The sequence below is a fragment of the Phyllobates terribilis genome, unplaced genomic scaffold (assembly GCF_046119375.1).
Source record: "Phyllobates terribilis strain yellow unplaced genomic scaffold, ASM4611937v1 Scaffold_11__3_contigs__length_659146591, whole genome shotgun sequence".
NCBI classification, from domain to species: Eukaryota; Metazoa; Chordata; class Amphibia; order Anura; family Dendrobatidae; genus Phyllobates; species Phyllobates terribilis.
The window spans coordinates 129746771-129766080 of NW_027362771.1; the positions used below are offsets into that span (position 1 = coordinate 129746771).

General features: G+C 41.1%; 1 protein-coding gene across 1 annotated transcript in view; it reads left to right on the top strand.

Annotated features, from left to right (window-relative positions):
• PTPRQ (protein tyrosine phosphatase receptor type Q) overlaps positions 1-19310 on the top strand; it is an 814679-nt gene that overhangs the window by 406583 nt on the left and 388786 nt on the right. Inside the window, exons 24-26 of the mRNA XM_073651596.1 lie at positions 3180-3423; positions 12989-13117; positions 14315-14461. Coding sequence (XP_073507697.1) covers positions 3180-3423; positions 12989-13117; positions 14315-14461 — 520 coding nt within the window. The remainder of the gene's footprint in view (positions 1-3179; positions 3424-12988; positions 13118-14314; positions 14462-19310) is intronic.

Here is a 19310-nt window from a genome sequence, read left to right on the forward strand (position 1 = left end):
GCAGCCATTCTTTTTGTGGGTGGGGCGGTTGGTCGGGCCCTGGAGAATTTACAACCCGTTACCGTGGGCAACACTGTCACTGTCGGCCTTAAGGACTCTGGCGCAGAACGCACCCTGATCCGCCCTGAGTTTGTGTTACCAGAGGAACTCATTCCTGTGAAGACCCTGACTGTCACCGGGTTTGGGGGTGTTTGCCGTCCCATACCGATGGCCCGAGTTTTCCTGGACTGGGGTGCGGGGAGGGGATTAAGGGAAGTGGGGGTGTCGGAGAATCTCCCCACTAATGTGCTATTGGAAACTGATCTGGGATGGTTGGTTGCCCGATACATCCCTGACAACCTTCCCAGATGTGATATGTCATGTAATGCCGCTGTCAAAAATGTCAATGTGATGTATAATAAAAGTGTGTGTTGTGGTAAAGGAGAACTCTGCCGCCTCACCCTGCAAGGTGATGCTGCTGAAGATCCCCTAAAGAGAGCCAGTATAAGTGCTATGGGTGATGGGAGCAGGCACGGACACCAGGAAGCAGGTCGTCTCGTGCAGGTGACCAGTGTCATGCCAGATAGTGACAAGGTCAGTGGTAGCTGCCCCATGACTAGCACGGCTCCAGAGATGATGTGGAAGGATGGGGAGAAACACGGGGACAATAGGGAAAGTGGTCCCGTGCCGACGACCAGTGTCGCGACGGACCGTGACATGGCCGGTCATAGCTCCCCCCTAGCGAGCGCAGCTCCCAAGGTAAAGAGGATGACTGGTAAAAAGGTAGGCCGCATAACCAGGCAAGGTAGGAGGAAGGTGTGTCCCCCTGTCTGTCAGGAGTATAGGAGGAAGGCACCCATAGCCTGTCAGAGGTGGGGGGAAAATGTATCCCAAACCGGTCAGGGTGTCCGGAAAGCTGGATCCGCAGGAAGGGTGGGCCAGGAGGTGGGCTCAAGGGGCGATCTGTAAATCACCCCTTTTGCCTCCTCAAAGAGGGGGAGATGTCAGGAAAATATTAATGTCAGGGACAGATTAACAGAATATTAGCCTCTTCTCCCATGCCCTCTCCTGTAGTGTTTGTCCAGAGATGACAATTATACTGTGTCTTCCTGCAAATTATCCCCCACAGCCAAAAGGCTTTACACATGAAGTGTCACAAGCTTAAATGCAAATGTATTTCCTCTTAACACAGACCTGAGATAGACTGACACCTTCTCCCAAGCAATGAGTTTGGAGGAAAGAGGAAATGGTTCGTTAAGTTCAAAGACACTCAAACAATTCCTGGCCACCAGCCATAGCCAGATCGGCTCCGATATTAGATATGAAATAGTATGAGTTCCATACGTCCGGCAATAACGAGACCCAAATGGGTAGTGACCAAATCAGCCCAGGAATGTGTAGGTAGTTTTCCAGGGCTGTAACCAAAATCAGGGAGCTGTAGCGCAAAAACACCAGAATAGCAGACTGTAGCTATGTGAAGTGTGATCTCAAAATAAAGATAAAATCATAAGGGAAAAAATGGCGTACTTTGCGAGCTTCTGCAATCAACGAGCGATGAGTTATCGCAGAAGTTAGTGTTTCTAATAAAAATGTACAGGCTGGAGACCGGCCCACATGATGTCACCACAAGGGGCGTGTGGCCAGATCTCCCCTTAGGTATAAAAGAATCTATGGAGAAGACAGGAGCACTCATTGCCAGGGGGGAATAAGAATTATAAGCAACGGGTCCTGTTCAATAACAGCATCTTCCAACCGGGGAGCCCCTCCTCCACCTATATTGAGTCGTCTCAGCGAACTTTATAGTGTAAGTTTCACTTTTTATCCTGGTTTATTTTATGTATCTGCATATGTATTTTAATGTCCCTTTTGTAACATCCTTATGTATATATTTTTCCTAAAAACTGCCTCCCCTTTGGATTAAATATAAAATTTAATAGTTCTGTTTCTTTTGTTCTGTAATCGTTCCCTTCCCCAAAGCCATATGCGCTACCAAAACACAGGAGTCCGGCCAGGCCTGTATTATATTTCAAACTTGGCCGGTGGTGGCAGAGAGTATTAATAATTGGCATATCGTGAAGCTGACAGTGACTGTACGGGGGGTGTTAAACACGGATTCCAGTCTGTGGAACCCAGGGTGTTGCGCCATATGCTCACTGGTCGCTTACCGATACCTACGTAGAGAGTAGTCTGGATCGTGTGCTCGCGACTCCAGACGAAATACGGACAGCGTGACTGCAGCGGCGAGATATTGTGTGATCTCCCCGGTGTCATCCCTTTGTGTGTGTTGGAGTTCCTGACAAATTGGTGGCAGCGGTGGGATATTGTGTGATCCTTCCGGTGTCGTTCCTGACAAGTATAATGATTTTTTTATTTTATTCTTATTGTCACAGGTTTTGGAGACAGAGGGGACAGAATACTACTCTAAACATTGTCTCCTGCTGGTGTTGATCGCAGCACAAGCAGGGGACAATGATGAGAGATTCCTTAAGCACCCCAGCGCGATCTGTACCGCTGATTCCCAGGCGCCGGTACGTATGATCCGGATGCGACACATGGGCGGCACACGGTTGCCACACGTACGCCAACTGGTACACACGGATATCTCCGGTACTGGTTTTTCAAGTACCAGAAATATCAGGACATGTGAAACAGGCCTATGAGATTGCTGGGAATAGTAATACACTTTAATCTCCCTTGTCGAGCAGTTCCATAGACAACGAATGGAGAGAAGGAGTCTCGTTTTTGGGATCAATGGATCCCCAGAAATCAGATCCCCAGTGATCAACAAGTTATTCCCTATTCTATGGATCAGGGTTCCCCAACTCCAGTCCTCAAGGCCCACCAACAGGCTATGCTTTCAGGATTTCCTTAGTATTGCACAGGTGATAATTACATCACCTGCACAGGCAATAATTCAATCACCTGTTCAATACTAAGGAAATCCTGAAAATATGACCTGTTGGTGGGCCTTGAGGACTGGAGTTGGGGAACACTGCTATGCATAGTGGATTAATCACTATCTTGGGAATAACTCTTTAAGGCTAAGCTGAAATATTTTATATGCTGTAAGAAATTGTAAAAATACTACCTAAAGATCTGAACTGTTACTGGTGTAATAATAAAGTAATTTTGTATCACTGGGGCGGTTATAAAGAATGTTGAATAAGTATTTATCAATATTTATATTTTTTTCTTTGAAGGAAAAAAGTGAATCATTTTTATGGAGCACAAGTAGCCCTTCATCAACTCGTGGGCTGTCTACTACCACATCTTCACTTACATTGCAGACCATAACCTCTCGGACATTTAATGCCATCTGGAATGAACCAATTACATACATTGTAGGACAACTTAGACCATATACGACATACTTATTTGAGGTTTCAGCTGTTACCATTGAACCAGGCTACACTGACAGTACAATTGTAAGAACCCCAGAGTCGGGTAAGTAAAAATTTTCATGATCATCTAAACTGCTGCATTAATGTATAATTCTTATTTTACCAATTGATCAAGAATTTCTATGGCAGCATTAACTGGCTTAATAGGCACTCTGTCCATTGAAGTTCATTCCTATCTTTAAATCAATAGATTCACATTCACTTCGAACCTTAGAATGAATTTCTAATATGGGACCTTTTCTCATTAGTCGTATAACAAAGAAACCATTCACAAAAGTGTTAGGATATATCCATAGGGAAATGCTTCTATTTTTATCTGCACATGGAAAATCCGGAGAAGAATAAATTAGAAAAAAAGTGCATATGTTTTTAACATATTCTATAATGGTGCTGAAAAACGTTTCCGCATGGAAATTGGCATTGGCAGGTGTGAATTTATAAATTTGCAAAATTTCAGTTGCTGTTGTGGATTGTTCTCGATTGATGTCTGTAAAAAAAAAATACAAATAGTTAGATAGTTAATAAAGTTGAAAATGATAAATTTCCATCAAATTCAACCAAGGAATGGGAAAGGAAAGGATCAAGTGAAGGGGCATATGCAATTAAATGCATGCCAGAGTGAAATCTGAGTATGAATACCTTCCCAATTTTTTAACAAATGCTTGCCTGGTCCCTTGCCAGTCTCTGCATCCTGGCCTCCATTGATGATATGCTGACCTCCGAAAGCTGCAGCCAATCACATGTTGCAGTGGTCCCATGATTTAATAGTTCACTGCTTGAGGCCAGGATGCATAGACCGGTGAGAAACCAGAGAAGCATCGCCACTAGAATTGGGCAAATCAATTCTAGACTCCAGTCCACCAGCCATGTCAGTTAGCCACCATTTCATCACTGCAGTGTGATGCACAGATGACATTGCATTAATTAAAAACCTGGAAGGTATGGGATTCACAGATTTCCCGTCCAGTGGCCATAGACTACTGACCTAGACCATGGTCCTGGGTCCCATGATTCAATAGTCCCAAGTCTAATTACCCATTTATTTAATTAACTAATTTAGTTAGCCTTTTTTATCATTATTTGGCATTAGGAATTGAATTTGCATTATTTCCCATGACTAAATGTCTTAGCCATGTTCTGATTTATACCTAGTGCCCAATATCTACAGTAGCTGTGGTTCTGTACCCAACCTGTGGTCTGATATAAAGCAGCACTTAAACCACAATGCAGAAAGCTTTTCTGGCTTCAAAAGAATAAGTCCCTCAAAGTCAAAACACACGAAGGTGCCAGAAGAAGAGGAGCTTCTGTTGTTTGCTCCGAATGTCTGAGATTCTACCATGAGCAAATACTTCATCGCTTACTCTTATCCTGCCAGCTTTAATGTTATCAGTTTCATTTCTTAGTAGTATGAGTTATAGGAATGCAATTTAATGTTTTACAGCTTTCACTGTTTAAAACCACAGCGTGGTTGTTTCATGTAAAAATATTCTTTGTATTGTGCAATTGCATACTGTGTGTATAACAGGAGTTTGCCTGTTGCTATAGAAATAGCTGAAGTGGATACATAGTATCTATTTTCTGTATATTTTACTTGATTATTGATAATCTCATATCACGCTGTGTAGACAGCACATCATTGAACAGTACATCCATATGTACGGTTATAAAGCATGTATTACATTATGCCTGGAAAAGATTACAGTGAGCAATTTCTTAGTATACTTAGATTCACTTACATTATGTAGCAACTTGTACAGTATTTCTCATTTGGATTAACATTGGCTAACATATTAGGGAATTTGCATTATCTTTAACTCCTTTAATAGGTAAATGATGCTCTCCGTGCAGCACATCGATGCAATATTAACTTTAACAGTGTGTGACGTGTACTGCAGTATGTAGCTTTGATCCAAAGTAATAAACATCAATTTCTTACCATGATGGAGGAACAATTTTATTTCCCTTTAGCAGTTATTACTGTATAAAGATGAAAAAATATGAATAAAACAGGGGGATGGCTCCTCAGCTAATAATTTGTCTAGTATGTGAGATGTTAGGACAGAGAATAGGTGGGTGGTCACCTTACATCTTGTCTTTCCTTGAGGTATTTGAGTGACTACAAGGCTAGGAACTTGATCCTCGTGTAAGCCTATCCAAAGAAATGCCTCTGGATGGCGCTGTTTCTCTTTCCAAACTCACAAACGGTTTTCGTTAGCATATACGGATATACAGTGGCATGTAAATTTTAGGCACCCCTGGTCAAAAGTACTGTTATTGGGAACAGTTAAGCGAGTTGAAGATGAAACAATCTCTAAAAAGCCTAAAGTTAAAGGTCACACATTTCCTTATTTTAGGCAAAAATATATATATTTTCATCTTTTACATTTTAAAAATTACGAAAAGGAAAAGACAAACGTGTACTAACCTGGAGAATCATAATAGCAGGTCAGTTTTAGCATTTAGTGAACGTGGTAAATAAAAAAAAAAAAAAAACAACTGTGAAATTGCACTTTGTTTGCAAATTTACCGCACTAGGAATCTTTTTCACATTTTCCAGTACGCTATATGGTTAAATGAATGGTGACATTTAACAATCTCTCATACGGCTATATTGACGGAAAAATAAGAAAGTTATGGCTCTGGTAAGAAGGGGAGCAAAAAACAAATGCGCAAAAAAGGAAAATTGTGAGATGGTGAAGGGGTTAATACTACTATAGGGTGGGATGACTTTTACGTTTTTTTGATCAAAATAATGTTAACGAAGTACCTTATGTTATTTTCATGCACTATTGCTATTTCTTTACTGCAGGGTATTTGCTCATTTTGTTTTTATCTTAAGTTTTGTCTGTTTAGTGGCCAGTGGGAACATGCGTCTACATGTTGCATGCACACCAACTTATATCCAGTTCATCTCTTTAGGTTTATTTTTTTTCATGTTTTTGCACTCAGTGACCTGCCTTTTCTATGAGTTGAACATTACGTTTATATAGCTCCCCAATGCTGGTGTCCATTAGTTGGGGCCTCTGTTCTTCTCGACACTTATTCAGTTTAGGACCATCCCGAATAGGGTCTCCTTGATGCGGTGGGATGGCTTTTACATTTTTTTGATCAAAATAATGTTAACTAAGTCCCCTATGTTATTTTCATATACTATTGCTATTTATTTACTGCAGGGTATTTGCTCATTTTGTTTTTATCTAAGTTTTTGTCTGTTTAGTGGTCAGTGTGAACATACGCCTACACGTTGCATGCATATCAACTTATATTCCAGTTCATCTCTTCAGGTTTTAGTTGGGATATACAGCAGAGACCGAAAAGCTAACAGTGCATTATCACATCCCTATGCATTTCCAGACAGAACTTTAAAATGTGATTTCTCGCTGCCAGACCAGCACTTTGAAGTCATAAAAGGATAAAGTAGCTTATCTTTTAATAGTTATAGCAATGGTTTTAGGTGTTGTGGGATGTGAGGGTAAAAATGGAAAAAAGCTTTTTTAAATTCTGAAGTAGGGACAGACCCATCCAGAATGATTTTTTTTCAGATTTTGTTTTACCCATTTCTACATTTATCTGCTATTGTCTGAGTTTAGATAACTCTTGTGTGATCCATAGAACAGTATCACTGTACTGAAGTGCTACTATAACTAAAACCTAAAGAGATGAACTGGAATATAAGTTGGTACACATGCAACGTGTATGTTAGAACCTTGCTGTTAGGTTTTTTTTCCTTTGCTGGTCACATGACCTTGTTGGCCTATTTAATCCTGCTCCGCCCTTCTGGCTTTGCTGGACTTCATTGTATATCTACTTTCTAGCTAGCCTGTGCTCTGTGTCTTGCTCTGTTAGTTTGCTTGGTTTACTGACCTCTATGTTCTTTATATTTTGTTTGTTCGTCTGTCTGCTACTATTTCTGTTAGGAGGTGTCCCATATTCCTCCCAGTCCTTAGTACTTGTAGGGATTCCTCCCCCACATCTATAGGTCTTCGTACAGACTAGCTTAGGACTTTAGCAGGTCTGATCGCAGGATCAGGTTCCCTGTTACATCGTAGGGATTCAGCTGAGTTCTATCGTAGGGACAGATCTCCTCTCTTTCCTTAGCTCTGGTAGCAGAACATAACAGTAAGTCCAGCCAGCAAATTCTCTAAGGAAAGATTTTTCTGTTCCATCATGGTGTCGGTTCAGGATTTGGCTCATCGCCTGCAGGGACTCTCTCTGGAAGTGGCCGAGCTCCGTCAGCACGTGAGTAACTGTTCTGGAGCACATTTCTTGGAGCCTAAGGTATGTTTGCCGGATTTATTTTTTGGTGAACATCGAGAATTTTTTTCATTTAAAAATGCTTGCTTATTGTATTTTCGTTTGAGACCCAAGTCCTCTGGGGATGAATCCCAGCGCGTAGGGTTCATAATGTCACTTTTGCGCAAAGAGCCTCAGGAGTGGGCCTTTTCTTTGCAACCTAGTGATACATGCTTCAGATCAGTGGATAGTTTTTTTTCTGCTTTAGGACTATTATATGATGATCCTGACCGTGTCGCATCAGCTGAGACTGAGTTGAGACGTTTAAAACAAGGATCAGGTAATGTCGAAAAATATTGTACACATTTTCGTCGTTGGTCCACTCAAACAGGGTGGAACGATTCTGCTCTGAAAAGTCTATTTCTTGCTGGGCTCAGTGAAAGGGTTAAAGACCTGCTAATTGCTTATCCTACACCTGAGGATTTGCAACAGGCTATGCAATTAGCTATACGGGTGGATAGAAGACTGCGTGCTAGGGTTAATGAGAGCAAATCCTCTGCTATGTCAGTTTCTGGTTATGATAATGTGTGTACTAACAGTGGTGAACCGATGGAGATTGGATCGGTGGCACCTCGCTCTCAAGAAAAAGACAGTCGTTTTTCGAAAGGCTTGTGTTTCTATTGCGGAAAATCTGGTCATTTGATTAAAGGCTGTGAGCTTCGTATGAAGAAAGAAAAAAAAATGGTCAGTCACGCCCGTATTGCCTGTTTAAATTCCAAGGGTATATTTTTAGCTGCTTCCACGATTGCTCAGGAAAAATTAATGGAATTTCGGGTGTTTGTTGATTGCGGGTCTACACTGAATGTAATTGATGGGGGATTCATGGAAAAACTCAATTTAAAACCTGAACCTTTATCATCCCCCATTGCTGTGGTTTCTGTGGATGGCTCCCCTTTGAAGAATATTACTCTCAAGGTCTGTGAATTTCCTCTCACTATTAATGGTGTTCACCATGAGAAATTGGATTTGGTAGTGTTGAATAACTTGCCTTCTCCAGTAATATTGGGATTGCCTTGGTTAAAATTTCACAATCCTGTACTGGATTGGTCTACCAGTGAAATTAAATCCTGGAGCCATAAATGTTATGACAAGTGTTGTAACGGGCGTATTGCAGCTTTGGATAGGGGAGAATTGCCTGTTCCTATTCAGGATTTTTGGAGAGTTTTTTCTGAGAAGGAATCGCAGGTTTTGCCTCCCCATAGAGACTATGATTGTTCTATTGAATTTGTCCCTGGAGCGACTCTTCCTAAAAGTCGTTTATTTAACCTTACTATTCCTGAGAGGAAGGCTTTGGAGGAATACATACAGACAAGTTTGGCCGCCGGTCACATTAGGCCCTCTAAGTCTCCTGTGGCGGTTGGATTTTTTTTTGTAAAAAAAAAGGACGGCGGTTTACGTCCTTGTCTGGATTTTCGTGAGATTAACAAAATTACGGTACGCAATCCTTACCCACTGCCATTGATTCCTGATCTGTTTAACCAGTTATTGGGGGCCAAGTGGTTCTCTAAAATTGACCTTAAGGGGGCATACAATCTGTTGCGCATGAAGGAGGGTGATGAATGGAAGACTGCTTTTAACACTCCTGTGGGTCATTTTGAGAATCTGGTTATGCCTTTTGGTCTTACTAATGCTCCTGCATTTTTTCAGAATCTGATTAATGACATCCTTAGACCTTTGATCGGTAAAAATGTGGTTGTGTATTTGGATGACATTTTGATTTATTCGCCAGATCTGGAGTCTCATTGGCGGAGCGTGCGTGAGGTATTACAGTTATTAATGGACAATTCGCTTTTTGCTAAGCTGGAGAAATGTGAGTTCGCTGTACAGAGAATTAGTTTTTTGGGCTACATTATCTCCAGCAAAGGTTTTGAGATGGATCCGGTTAAGGTTCAGGCTGTGCAGGAATGGCCTAGGCCTATTGGTTTGAAATCGATACAGAGGTTTTTGGGTTTCGCCAATTACTATAGAAAATTCATAAAAAATTTTTCTAGTATTGTCAAACCTCTGACTGATCTCACCAGGAAAGGTGCTGATGCGGTTCAGTGGTCTTCTGAGGCCATTGAAGCTTTTGTGTATCTCAAGGAGAGGTTCACCTCTGCTCCCATCCTTATGCAGCCTGATGTTACTAGGCCGTTTTTGGTTGAGGTTGATGCTTCCTCTGTGGGGGTTGGCGCAGTATTGTCTCAGGATAACGGGGATGGATTACATCCCTGTGCCTTTTTTTCAAAAAAATTTTCGGAGACTGAATTGAATTACGATATTGGTAATCGGGAATTATTGGCTATTAAACTTGCATTTGAACACTGGCGCCACTTCTTGGAAGGTGCGGAATTTCCCGTTCAGGTTCTTACGGATCATAAAAATCTGATATATCTTGACGCTGCCAAGCGCCTGAATGCCCGTCAGGCTAGGTGGGCACTGTTTTTCTCGCGGTTTAATTTCTCCGTTACTTACATCCCTGGTACTAAGAATGTTAAGGCGGATGCCTTGTCTCGCAGTTTTTCTCCCATAGTCGGTGCTGAGAAAGAGGAAAACATTTTACAAGAAGGTGTTGTGATAGCTGCTTTAGACTCCGTTTTGGAAGATGAGATTCTTAAAGCTCAGGAGAATGCCCCATCTAACACTCCTCATGGGAGGTTGTTTGTGCCTGGGACCTTTAGGAGAGATTTGTTTGTTGAGTGTCACGAATCTCGGTTGGCAGGTCATCCCGGAATCTCTGAGACCAAGAGACTGGTGGGTCGCAGTTTTTGGTGGCCTGGATGGCAGAAGGAAGTCATTAAGTGGGTACGCCAATGTACTGTATGTGCTAGATCTAAGTCCTCACATACTCCTGCTGCGGGGTTGCTTTGTCCTTTGGAGGTCCCCAGTGCTCCTTGGACACATTTGGCTATGGACTTTATAACTGACCTTCCCCCCTCTGAGGGTTTTACTGTCATCTGGGTGGTCGTGGACCGTTTTAGTAAGATGTGTCACTTGGTTCCCTTCATCAAACTGCCCTGCGCTAAAACTCTCGCTAAGGCCTTTGTCAAGGAAATTGTCAGACTTCATGGCGTTCCTACTGACATTGTTTCTGATAGGGGTCCTCAGTTCGTGGCTCGTTTTTGGCGTGCCTTTTGTGACAGGTTGGGAATTCATTTGTCGTTTTCGTCCGGATATCATCCTGAATCTAATGGCCAGACAGAAAGGAAAAACCAGGATGTTGAGCAGTTCTTGCGTTGTTTTGTGGCAGACAATCAAGAGGGGTGGTCTGAGTTTCTGCCACTTGCCGAATTTGCTCTGAACAATCATACATCTTCTTCTGCTGGTTGTTCGCCTTTTTTTTGTTGTTCTGGGAGACATCCGTCGTTTGGGTCGTTCTCCAAGTTGGGATCTGCCGTGCCTGAGGAGGAGAATTTTTCCGGTGATTTGGAAAGAGTTTGGACGGATGTGCGTGGTAATCTTCAGGAGGCCAACAGAAAATCTAAAGACTACTTTGATAGGAAACGACAGGAGGTTTTGTTCGCTGTTGGTGACATGGTTTGGTTGTCCTCTAGGAATCTGCGGTTGAGGATTCCTTCTAAGAAATTGGGTCCCAAGTTTGTAGGGCCCTTTAAGGTGCTTCAGGTTGTCAACCAATCTGCTGTTAGGTTGGAGGTTCCTACCTCCTGGAGAATTAATCCGGTCTTTCATGTCTCTCTGTTAAAAAAAGCTGTTGTGTCGGATGGTGACGCCTCTGCCTCTGTTCCTCCGGTGGTGGAGGACGGGGAATATGAAATTTCTCGCATCCTTGACTCTAGACGGTATAGAGGTAGTTTGCAGTATCTTGTGGCCTGGAAAGGTTTCGGACCCGAGGATAACTCTTGGGTGAGGTCAGATGATGTTTCCGCGTCCAGACTTATCAGAGCGTTTCACAGGAGATTTCCTGATAAGCCTGGTCCTAGGGGATCCGGAGGATCCTCTTAGAAGGGGGGGTACTGTTAGAACCTTGCTGTTAGGTTTTTTTTCCTTTGCTGGTCACATGACCTTGTTGGCCTATTTAATCCTGCTCCGCCCTTCTGGCTTTGCTGGACTTCATTGTATATCTACTTTCTAGCTAGCCTGTGCTCTGTGTCTTGCTCTGTTAGTTTGCTTGGTTTACTGACCTCTATGTTCTTTATATTTTGTTTGTTCGTCTGTCTGCTACTATTTCTGTTAGGAGGTGTCCCATATTCCTCCCAGTCCTTAGTACTTGTAGGGATTCCTCCCCCACATCTATAGGTCTTCGTACAGACTAGCTTAGGACTTTAGCAGGTCTGATCGCAGGATCAGGTTCCCTGTTACATCGTAGGGATTCAGCTGAGTTCTATCGTAGGGACAGATCTCCTCTCTTTCCTTAGCTCTGGTAGCAGAACATAACAGTGTAGGCTCATGTTCACACTGGCCACTAAACATACAAAACCTAAGATAAAAAAAAGTGAACAAATACCTTGCGGTAAATAAATAAATAGCAATAGTGCTGAAAATAACATAGGATACTTAGTTAGTAAAAATAGTTTACATATCGTAAGGTTTTAATACTACAGGTTAGGACCGTCCCAAATAGGGTCACCTTGACGTGGTGGGATGGCTTTTACATTTTTTTTTATCAAGATTATGTTTACTAAGTAACCTATGTTATTTTCATGCACTATTGCTATTTATTTACTGTTGGGTATTTGCTAATTTTGTTTTTACCTTAGGTTTTGAAGTGCTATTATGCAGCCAAGCAGCACTAGCTCAAAGTAATCTAACACCCAAAGGGTGGCACCACTACTACCCACTGAGCTGTGCTGATTCACAGTTTTTTGTAATATTGAAATGTACATGCTCATATTATATAGGCATTGACATTTGCAATTTCAGTTGAATGTGGTTTTACATCACATTGGCTCAGAAAAGTTAACATTTTTGGTAATTAGAATAGATAGTTAAGATAAAAGTAGGTTGATGTTGGAACCACAAACGATCATCTGGTGAATGGACGATATACTAATGTATTAGTCTGTATTGCTTATTAGAGTTGAATAAACATAAGGCGAAGAAAGAATGACTTTCTTGAACATCCTGGGAACATTCTAATTCATTATTCTATTGTTATTATTTGATAAAAAATGTAAACACATTTGACTTCTTTTTGGTTGATGTTATATCATTGTGTGCTAAAACAAAGGAGTGTTTAATATGTAATTGTCTTTTTTCATTACCTTTAGATGAGTGAGTATAGCCGCTTTAACGTGAGGGACCACTATATAATGGCATGTTAGCCTTAGAATATATTAATATAATATATATTAATAAATATTCATTTATTGTTTCAGTTCCTGAAGACCCCCCTCAGAATGTTGTCAAGGGCAACATCACAGCAAGATCCTTCTCTGTAACTTGGGATGCTCCAACTATTGTGACTGGAAAATTTAGTTACAGAGTTGAATTGTATGGTCCAACTGGTAAGTCTTTGACATGCAGTAAGATACGCTTGAGGCTGTTGCCTTCCATACTCTATTTGCTGCCACTCATTAAATGGATTGTAGGGTGAGCATTTCCGGCTATCTACTGCTTGAACATATGTTGCTGTAATGTTTGTAATGTGCAAAAAGATAAAATGTATTAATATACCTGAATTAAAGAAAGCTCCCCGATCTACAAATAGCAGTGCCAGTCCCAACACTACCACTCTGCCTTGGGTTTCTCAGGAGATTTGCTTCTTCATCAGTACAAGACTATTTATATGAGTAAAGGGGGCTGGCTGACTATAGAGCAACCAGTCCCTCTCTCTGTCCATAAGTCAGGCATGAAACAAAAAGGGGTTGGCTTAGCAATAAAAATGAGCCAGTACCCAACCTTTATGTCTCATGTTTATGTTTCTCATTATTAGACATAACTTATGGACATCTATGGTTTGATAATTAATGGACATCTATGTTTGATTTATTTGCCTGTGTGGATTGGATGGGTTGTTACCGACATCTGGTGAGAATTTCATGTCAATAGCACCTTTAGAAATATATTTACTTAGAAAATTGGTGACAGGTTCAATACTTATTTCACCCGCTGTATATACTGTATATAGATGGGAGTTCTTCTTTAAAGTCAAGTAGCATTACCCAATCTACCGGTAAGGGGCGAGGCAATGTTACCCTTCCTCTTATTAAATTCATGTGCCCTAATAAGTCATAAATTAGTGTCCTTTCATGCTCCATCTTTCTAAGGTTAATTTGCCTCAGTATACGTGTGCCAGCTATCTTTTGTTATTTTGCAGTGGTTTTTTGGGTTGTTTTTTTTAGTTTATATTGAGCCTGTGATGGAATTGTGTTTATACACAGCAGCCTATCAGAGGAGGCAGAGCTGCACAGGGAGGTAGAAAGCAGATGCCTTAACCAATGATGTGACAGTAGGTGTGTCTCAGACTCCCTGTAGACATTGTAGATACTCATTTATAATTCACAGCTCTGCTCTAATTGAGATGAACCAGTCAACAAGCTATAGACAAAAAAATAGCAGGTAATCTTCATTTATAGATACTGACTTTCATATCATTTTGTAACTCCTGACTGAGCAGTTTATTTCAATAATTCAGTTCAATGCTTATACAGTTAAGACATGAAGCATTCTTTTCCTTACACACTGAATTATTTTCTCATCAGGTCGTATTCTGGATAACAGCACAAAAGATCTCAAGTTTACTTTTACTAACCTTACTCCTTTCACAACCTATGATGCATACATCAGTGGAGAAACGAGTGCAGGTGTTGGGCCCCGATCCAACATATCTGTTTTCACTCCAGCAGAAGGTAACGCCATTTTTCTTACAGTATTTCTCTCTTGACCTAAATACACCATACTGTATACATGTGGAACATGTACAATACGCTGTAATAGTTATTGCTGCCACAAGCTGCACAGTGAACCAAGGAATTAGGTAAAAATGTATTGTTATAAGAAAAAACTAATAGCTAAGGTCAGGGATTCAGAAGCATACACTGGGATCGTGCAGTAAGGCTAAATAGAAGTAAATGAGCTTTCCACTTTTCCATTCAGTGGATTATATTTTATATGGCAAACATTACTTCTACAGTATGTAGAAAGCCTACAAGGTAAGGAAATTAGAGCAAGAAAGAATGGTACAGATTACAGTGGTGATAGGGCATTACATTATAAGATTATTGAGTTATGCCATAGCCCCTATTATGGCATGTGGAGGTAATAGAAGGACAGGATCAGGATCGTACCAGGATACCTGACCAGAGTTGAGCATCACTTCCATTGAGGGGTTCTCTATAGGACTGTGTGTGTACCTTTGCTTTACATATTCGATCTAGTCCTCTCCTCCGCGAAGACAGGTGGGTGGGATTGCAGCTATGATCAGCTATTATGCACAGAGAATGTTACCAGTCATCTGTATACATGGACATGTGAAGAAGATACATGTCTCAGCATGCTTCCTTGAGCCCTCTGCACAGGTATCAATGGGATGGGATTAAATTGTAATAGGAATCAAAGTGTTCCTTTAAAAATTACATGCTTTACATGCAGATGAATTCCTATGGTAGAAGAATGAGTTTCCATCAGGCGCTGTCATATGGTATTATCAAATTAGCTTATTTAATATAAAATGTAAAACAAAAGCATCCAATAAAATATAAAGTATTATAAGGGCTAAAGCTAATGCATTTTCGACTTTGAACCAAAGTCTTCAAGTCTCATAAAAATTTTGTTAGCCAAAGAAAGAAATCAACCTGTGTATGGACATATTTGAATATTGTGCCTTTGATAACATTCACAAACTTTCAACACACTAATGCAATGCTCTAGCCCCAGTAAAATGACCACTTCCCTTGTCAAAAGCTGATCAAATGTAACAATTTGACTTTGTGTTGCCGCATCAATCCATGAGCTCAGCGGAACAGCAGAACAAGTCCTCCAGTCCCGACATCAAACAGAAAAAATAAACAGAGAAAAACACTGTCATACAACAGCGTGTAATCACAGGAGTAGGGGTACGTCCCACTCTCCACTATCTTATCGGTCAGGGGAAACTAATTTGATGTGGAAACCCCAGTGTGTTGCTCTATATTCGTGCTAATTGTGTGTGTTACATACATGGATGATTACTATTCATATACAGAGGCTGCGTGTAAAGCTAATGGAGAGAGGTACATTTAAAAATCAGACATGTGTCACTTTGTATCGCAATTGCAGGGTGCCAATGGGGTTAAAGAGGAAGCTCCAAACTCAACGTTTCACAGTAAAACATGAGTGGCTGCAATTGCACAGCCAGTTTCTGATTGATGCTGCCCGTGGTTCCCTTTAAAGCAGGCTTGCAGAACATACAACCCGCGGGCCGCATATAGTCTGCCGATGGATCTTGTGTGGCCCTCAGAGCTGTCCGGAAATGCACTGGCTCCTTCGCATTCATTCGCTTGGAATACATTTGAACACTGTGGTGCCAGGACAGGGGCAGAGAAGCGCCCGTCAGCCCCAGTCACAACGTGCAAGGGTGTGATGAGGTCAGCATGCTACTGATGTCATCACACTGCTGCCGGAGCTGTGGCCGCACAGGCAGAGGAGACATCGGGCATCAGTAAGCACTCCATTGAGGAGATGAAGGTTAAATGTCATGCTTTTAGATGAGGGGGCCGAGGGAGGGAAGGGTTGTGTTACTATGTGGGCACATAATGTGGCAATTTGGGACATTATAGGGCACATTATTGGGGACATTATGGGACAATTAGTGGGGATTGTGAAAGGGGTGGTGTAGTATTTGGAATGGGGCAGTGTGGGGGCATATTATGGAAAAGGACAGCATGGAGCAGAATATTATACAGAGGGGCAGTGTAGGGGGATATTTTGGAGAAGGCTAGAGTAGGGGCATATTTTGTGCAGGAAGCACAGTGATGGGCAATTATTTATTCAGGGGTGCCGCATGGAAGATATGTTTATTTATGGGGCAGTATAATGATGATTTTATTTTTAAGCTCACCATGTCGGCAAGTGCTGCTTAAGACAGAGAAGAGGGAAGTCTGGAAAGACAAGCTTTGGACATGATATTTCATAATAATGTCTGTGCTACATGGAGACAAAAGGGATGGGAATGACTCCAATTGGAGAAGATATCACTTGTAAGGTGCCTGGGTGTAAATATTTGAGATACTAACTACGTCTCATCAGTACTGTGGTTCCTGTATGGTCCACATGCCGATGATGGCTGGCAATAATAGCTCCTAGCATCCCCTTACCATTGTTAATGAGGACATACTAGGAATTGTAGGTTACTGCAATACAAACATATATGGGGCTGACCTGACATTACAGTTGATCTCTGTATTAAGATTGGTGCTGTATACATGTACTGATGGTGTTTCTAGTGCTGCATTCATGTACTGATTGTGTTTCTGGTGCTGCATTCATGTACTGAAGTGTTTCTAGCAATGCATTCATGTATTGATGGTGTTTCTGGAGCTGCACTCATGTACTAACGTGGTTCTAGCACTGCACTCATGTACTGATGGTGGTTCTGGAGCTGCATTCATGTACTGATGGTGTTCCTGGTGCTGCATTCATGTACTCATGGTGTTTCTGATGCTGTATTCAAGTACTCAAATGTTCCTGACAATGCATTCATGTACCGACGGTGTTTCTGGTATTGCACTCATGTATTGACAGTGTTTCTGGTGCTGCATTCATGTACTGAGGTGTTTCTAGCAATGCATTCATGTATTGATGGTGTTTCTGGAGCTGAACTCATGTACTAACGTGGTTCTAGCACTGCACTCATGTACTGATGGTGGTTCTGGAGCTGCATTCATGTACTGATGGTGTTCCTGGTGCTGCATTCATGTACTCATGGTGTTTCTGATGCTGTATTCAAGTACTCAAATGTTCCTGACAATGCATTCATGTACCGACGGTGTTTCTGGTATTGCACTCATGTATTGACAGTGTTTCTGGTGCTGCATTCAAGTACTGAAGTGTTTCTGGCAATGCATTCATGTGCTGATGGTATTTCTGTTGCTGCATTCATGTACTCATGGTATTTCTGGCGCTGCACTCATGTACTGATGGTGGTTCTGGCGCTGCACTCATGTAGTGATAGTGGTTCTGGCGCTGCATTAGCGCACTGATGGTGCTTCTATCTCTGAATTCATGTACTGACAGTGGTTCTGGTGCTGCATTCATGTACTGATGGTGTTTCTGGTGCCACATTCATGTACTGATGGTGGTTCTGGTGCTGCATTCATGTACTGATAGTGGTTCTGATTTTGTACACATGTAGCAATTCATAATGTGTCATGGCTATGTTAAAACTTAAAAAGTGTTAAAACTTTGAGATTTGAGATTATTAGGAGGATTTGGTGAGCTTCTGCTCCATAAAACTCAGTTTAAGTTAGAGTGTGTTCATACTGATTTTTTCAAATACTCAAAACTTGGTTATGGTGATATATTATTGTACTGGTTCAGATTTTCAGTGTATGGTCCGTGTGTCTGTATTTACCATCAGTATGTCATCAGTATATGGTCCGTATGTCTGTATTTACCATCAGTGTGTCATCAGTATATGGTCCATTGGTCCGTGTGTCCGTTTTTACCATCAGTATGTCATCAGTGTATGGTCCGTGTGTCTGTATTTGCCATCAGTGTGTCATCAGTATATGGTCCGTTGGTCCGTGAGTCCTTTTTTACCATCAGTGTCATCAGTGTATGGTCCGTGTGTCCATTTTTACCATCAGTGTAATTAGTGTATGGTCCAATTGTCTGTTTTTACCATCAGTGTGTCATCAGTGTTTTTCAAGGATGCATAAGATGGATAACTAAATATATGATAACGCTTCTTCTATACTTTGAAATGATAAATACTGACAGCAAATGGATGGCACAATGATGCCATCCATGTGCTGAATGTGTTTTTCATGGATCCATAGAATTAAATTGTCCCTTTTCATCCTTGATACTGGGAAAAAACGGACATGTCTCCATTAGTATTGCAAGGACACACGGTCCGTAAAACACATGGACATGTGATTAGCATCATAGAATATAATCATCATAGAATATAATGGGTCAGTGAAAAAAATGGATACAACACGGACGTCTAACTGAGGTCTCAAGATGCTTTTCATGGACCAATACGCTTGAGTTTAATCTAACTAAAACATATCTCCATTTATTTCCTAGTCCTAGATTAAACTACAAAGCTTTTGTTTACAATGTTAAAAAAAATATAGGACCGGGAATTTAGCAACAGAGCCAGCGACTGCAGATTGATATTGTGCCCACATGGTGGCAGTATATAATAATGCGTCACAGTCACAGTGAGGTTCTGCTTCTGTATATTGCATATAGTTTTTAGAAACTTGTAATTTTCATGTTTCCCTGAAAAGGAAAAAAAAATCACAATCATTCTATATATAATTAGTGTAAAAAAATGAAAAAGAACAACTGAAAAATGAAATAAACCAACCACATCAAAAATGAAAGTATTTGCCCATACATTATTTAGTAATTTGTAGTAAATGCTAGCTTAGAGAATATGACTAGAGGATGATGTAGAAATGACTGTTTTTCTAATACAGGAGATGACACTGCCACTTAGTTAATTGTATATATGGCACTTATTGATCATTGAACTATATATAGCAATCT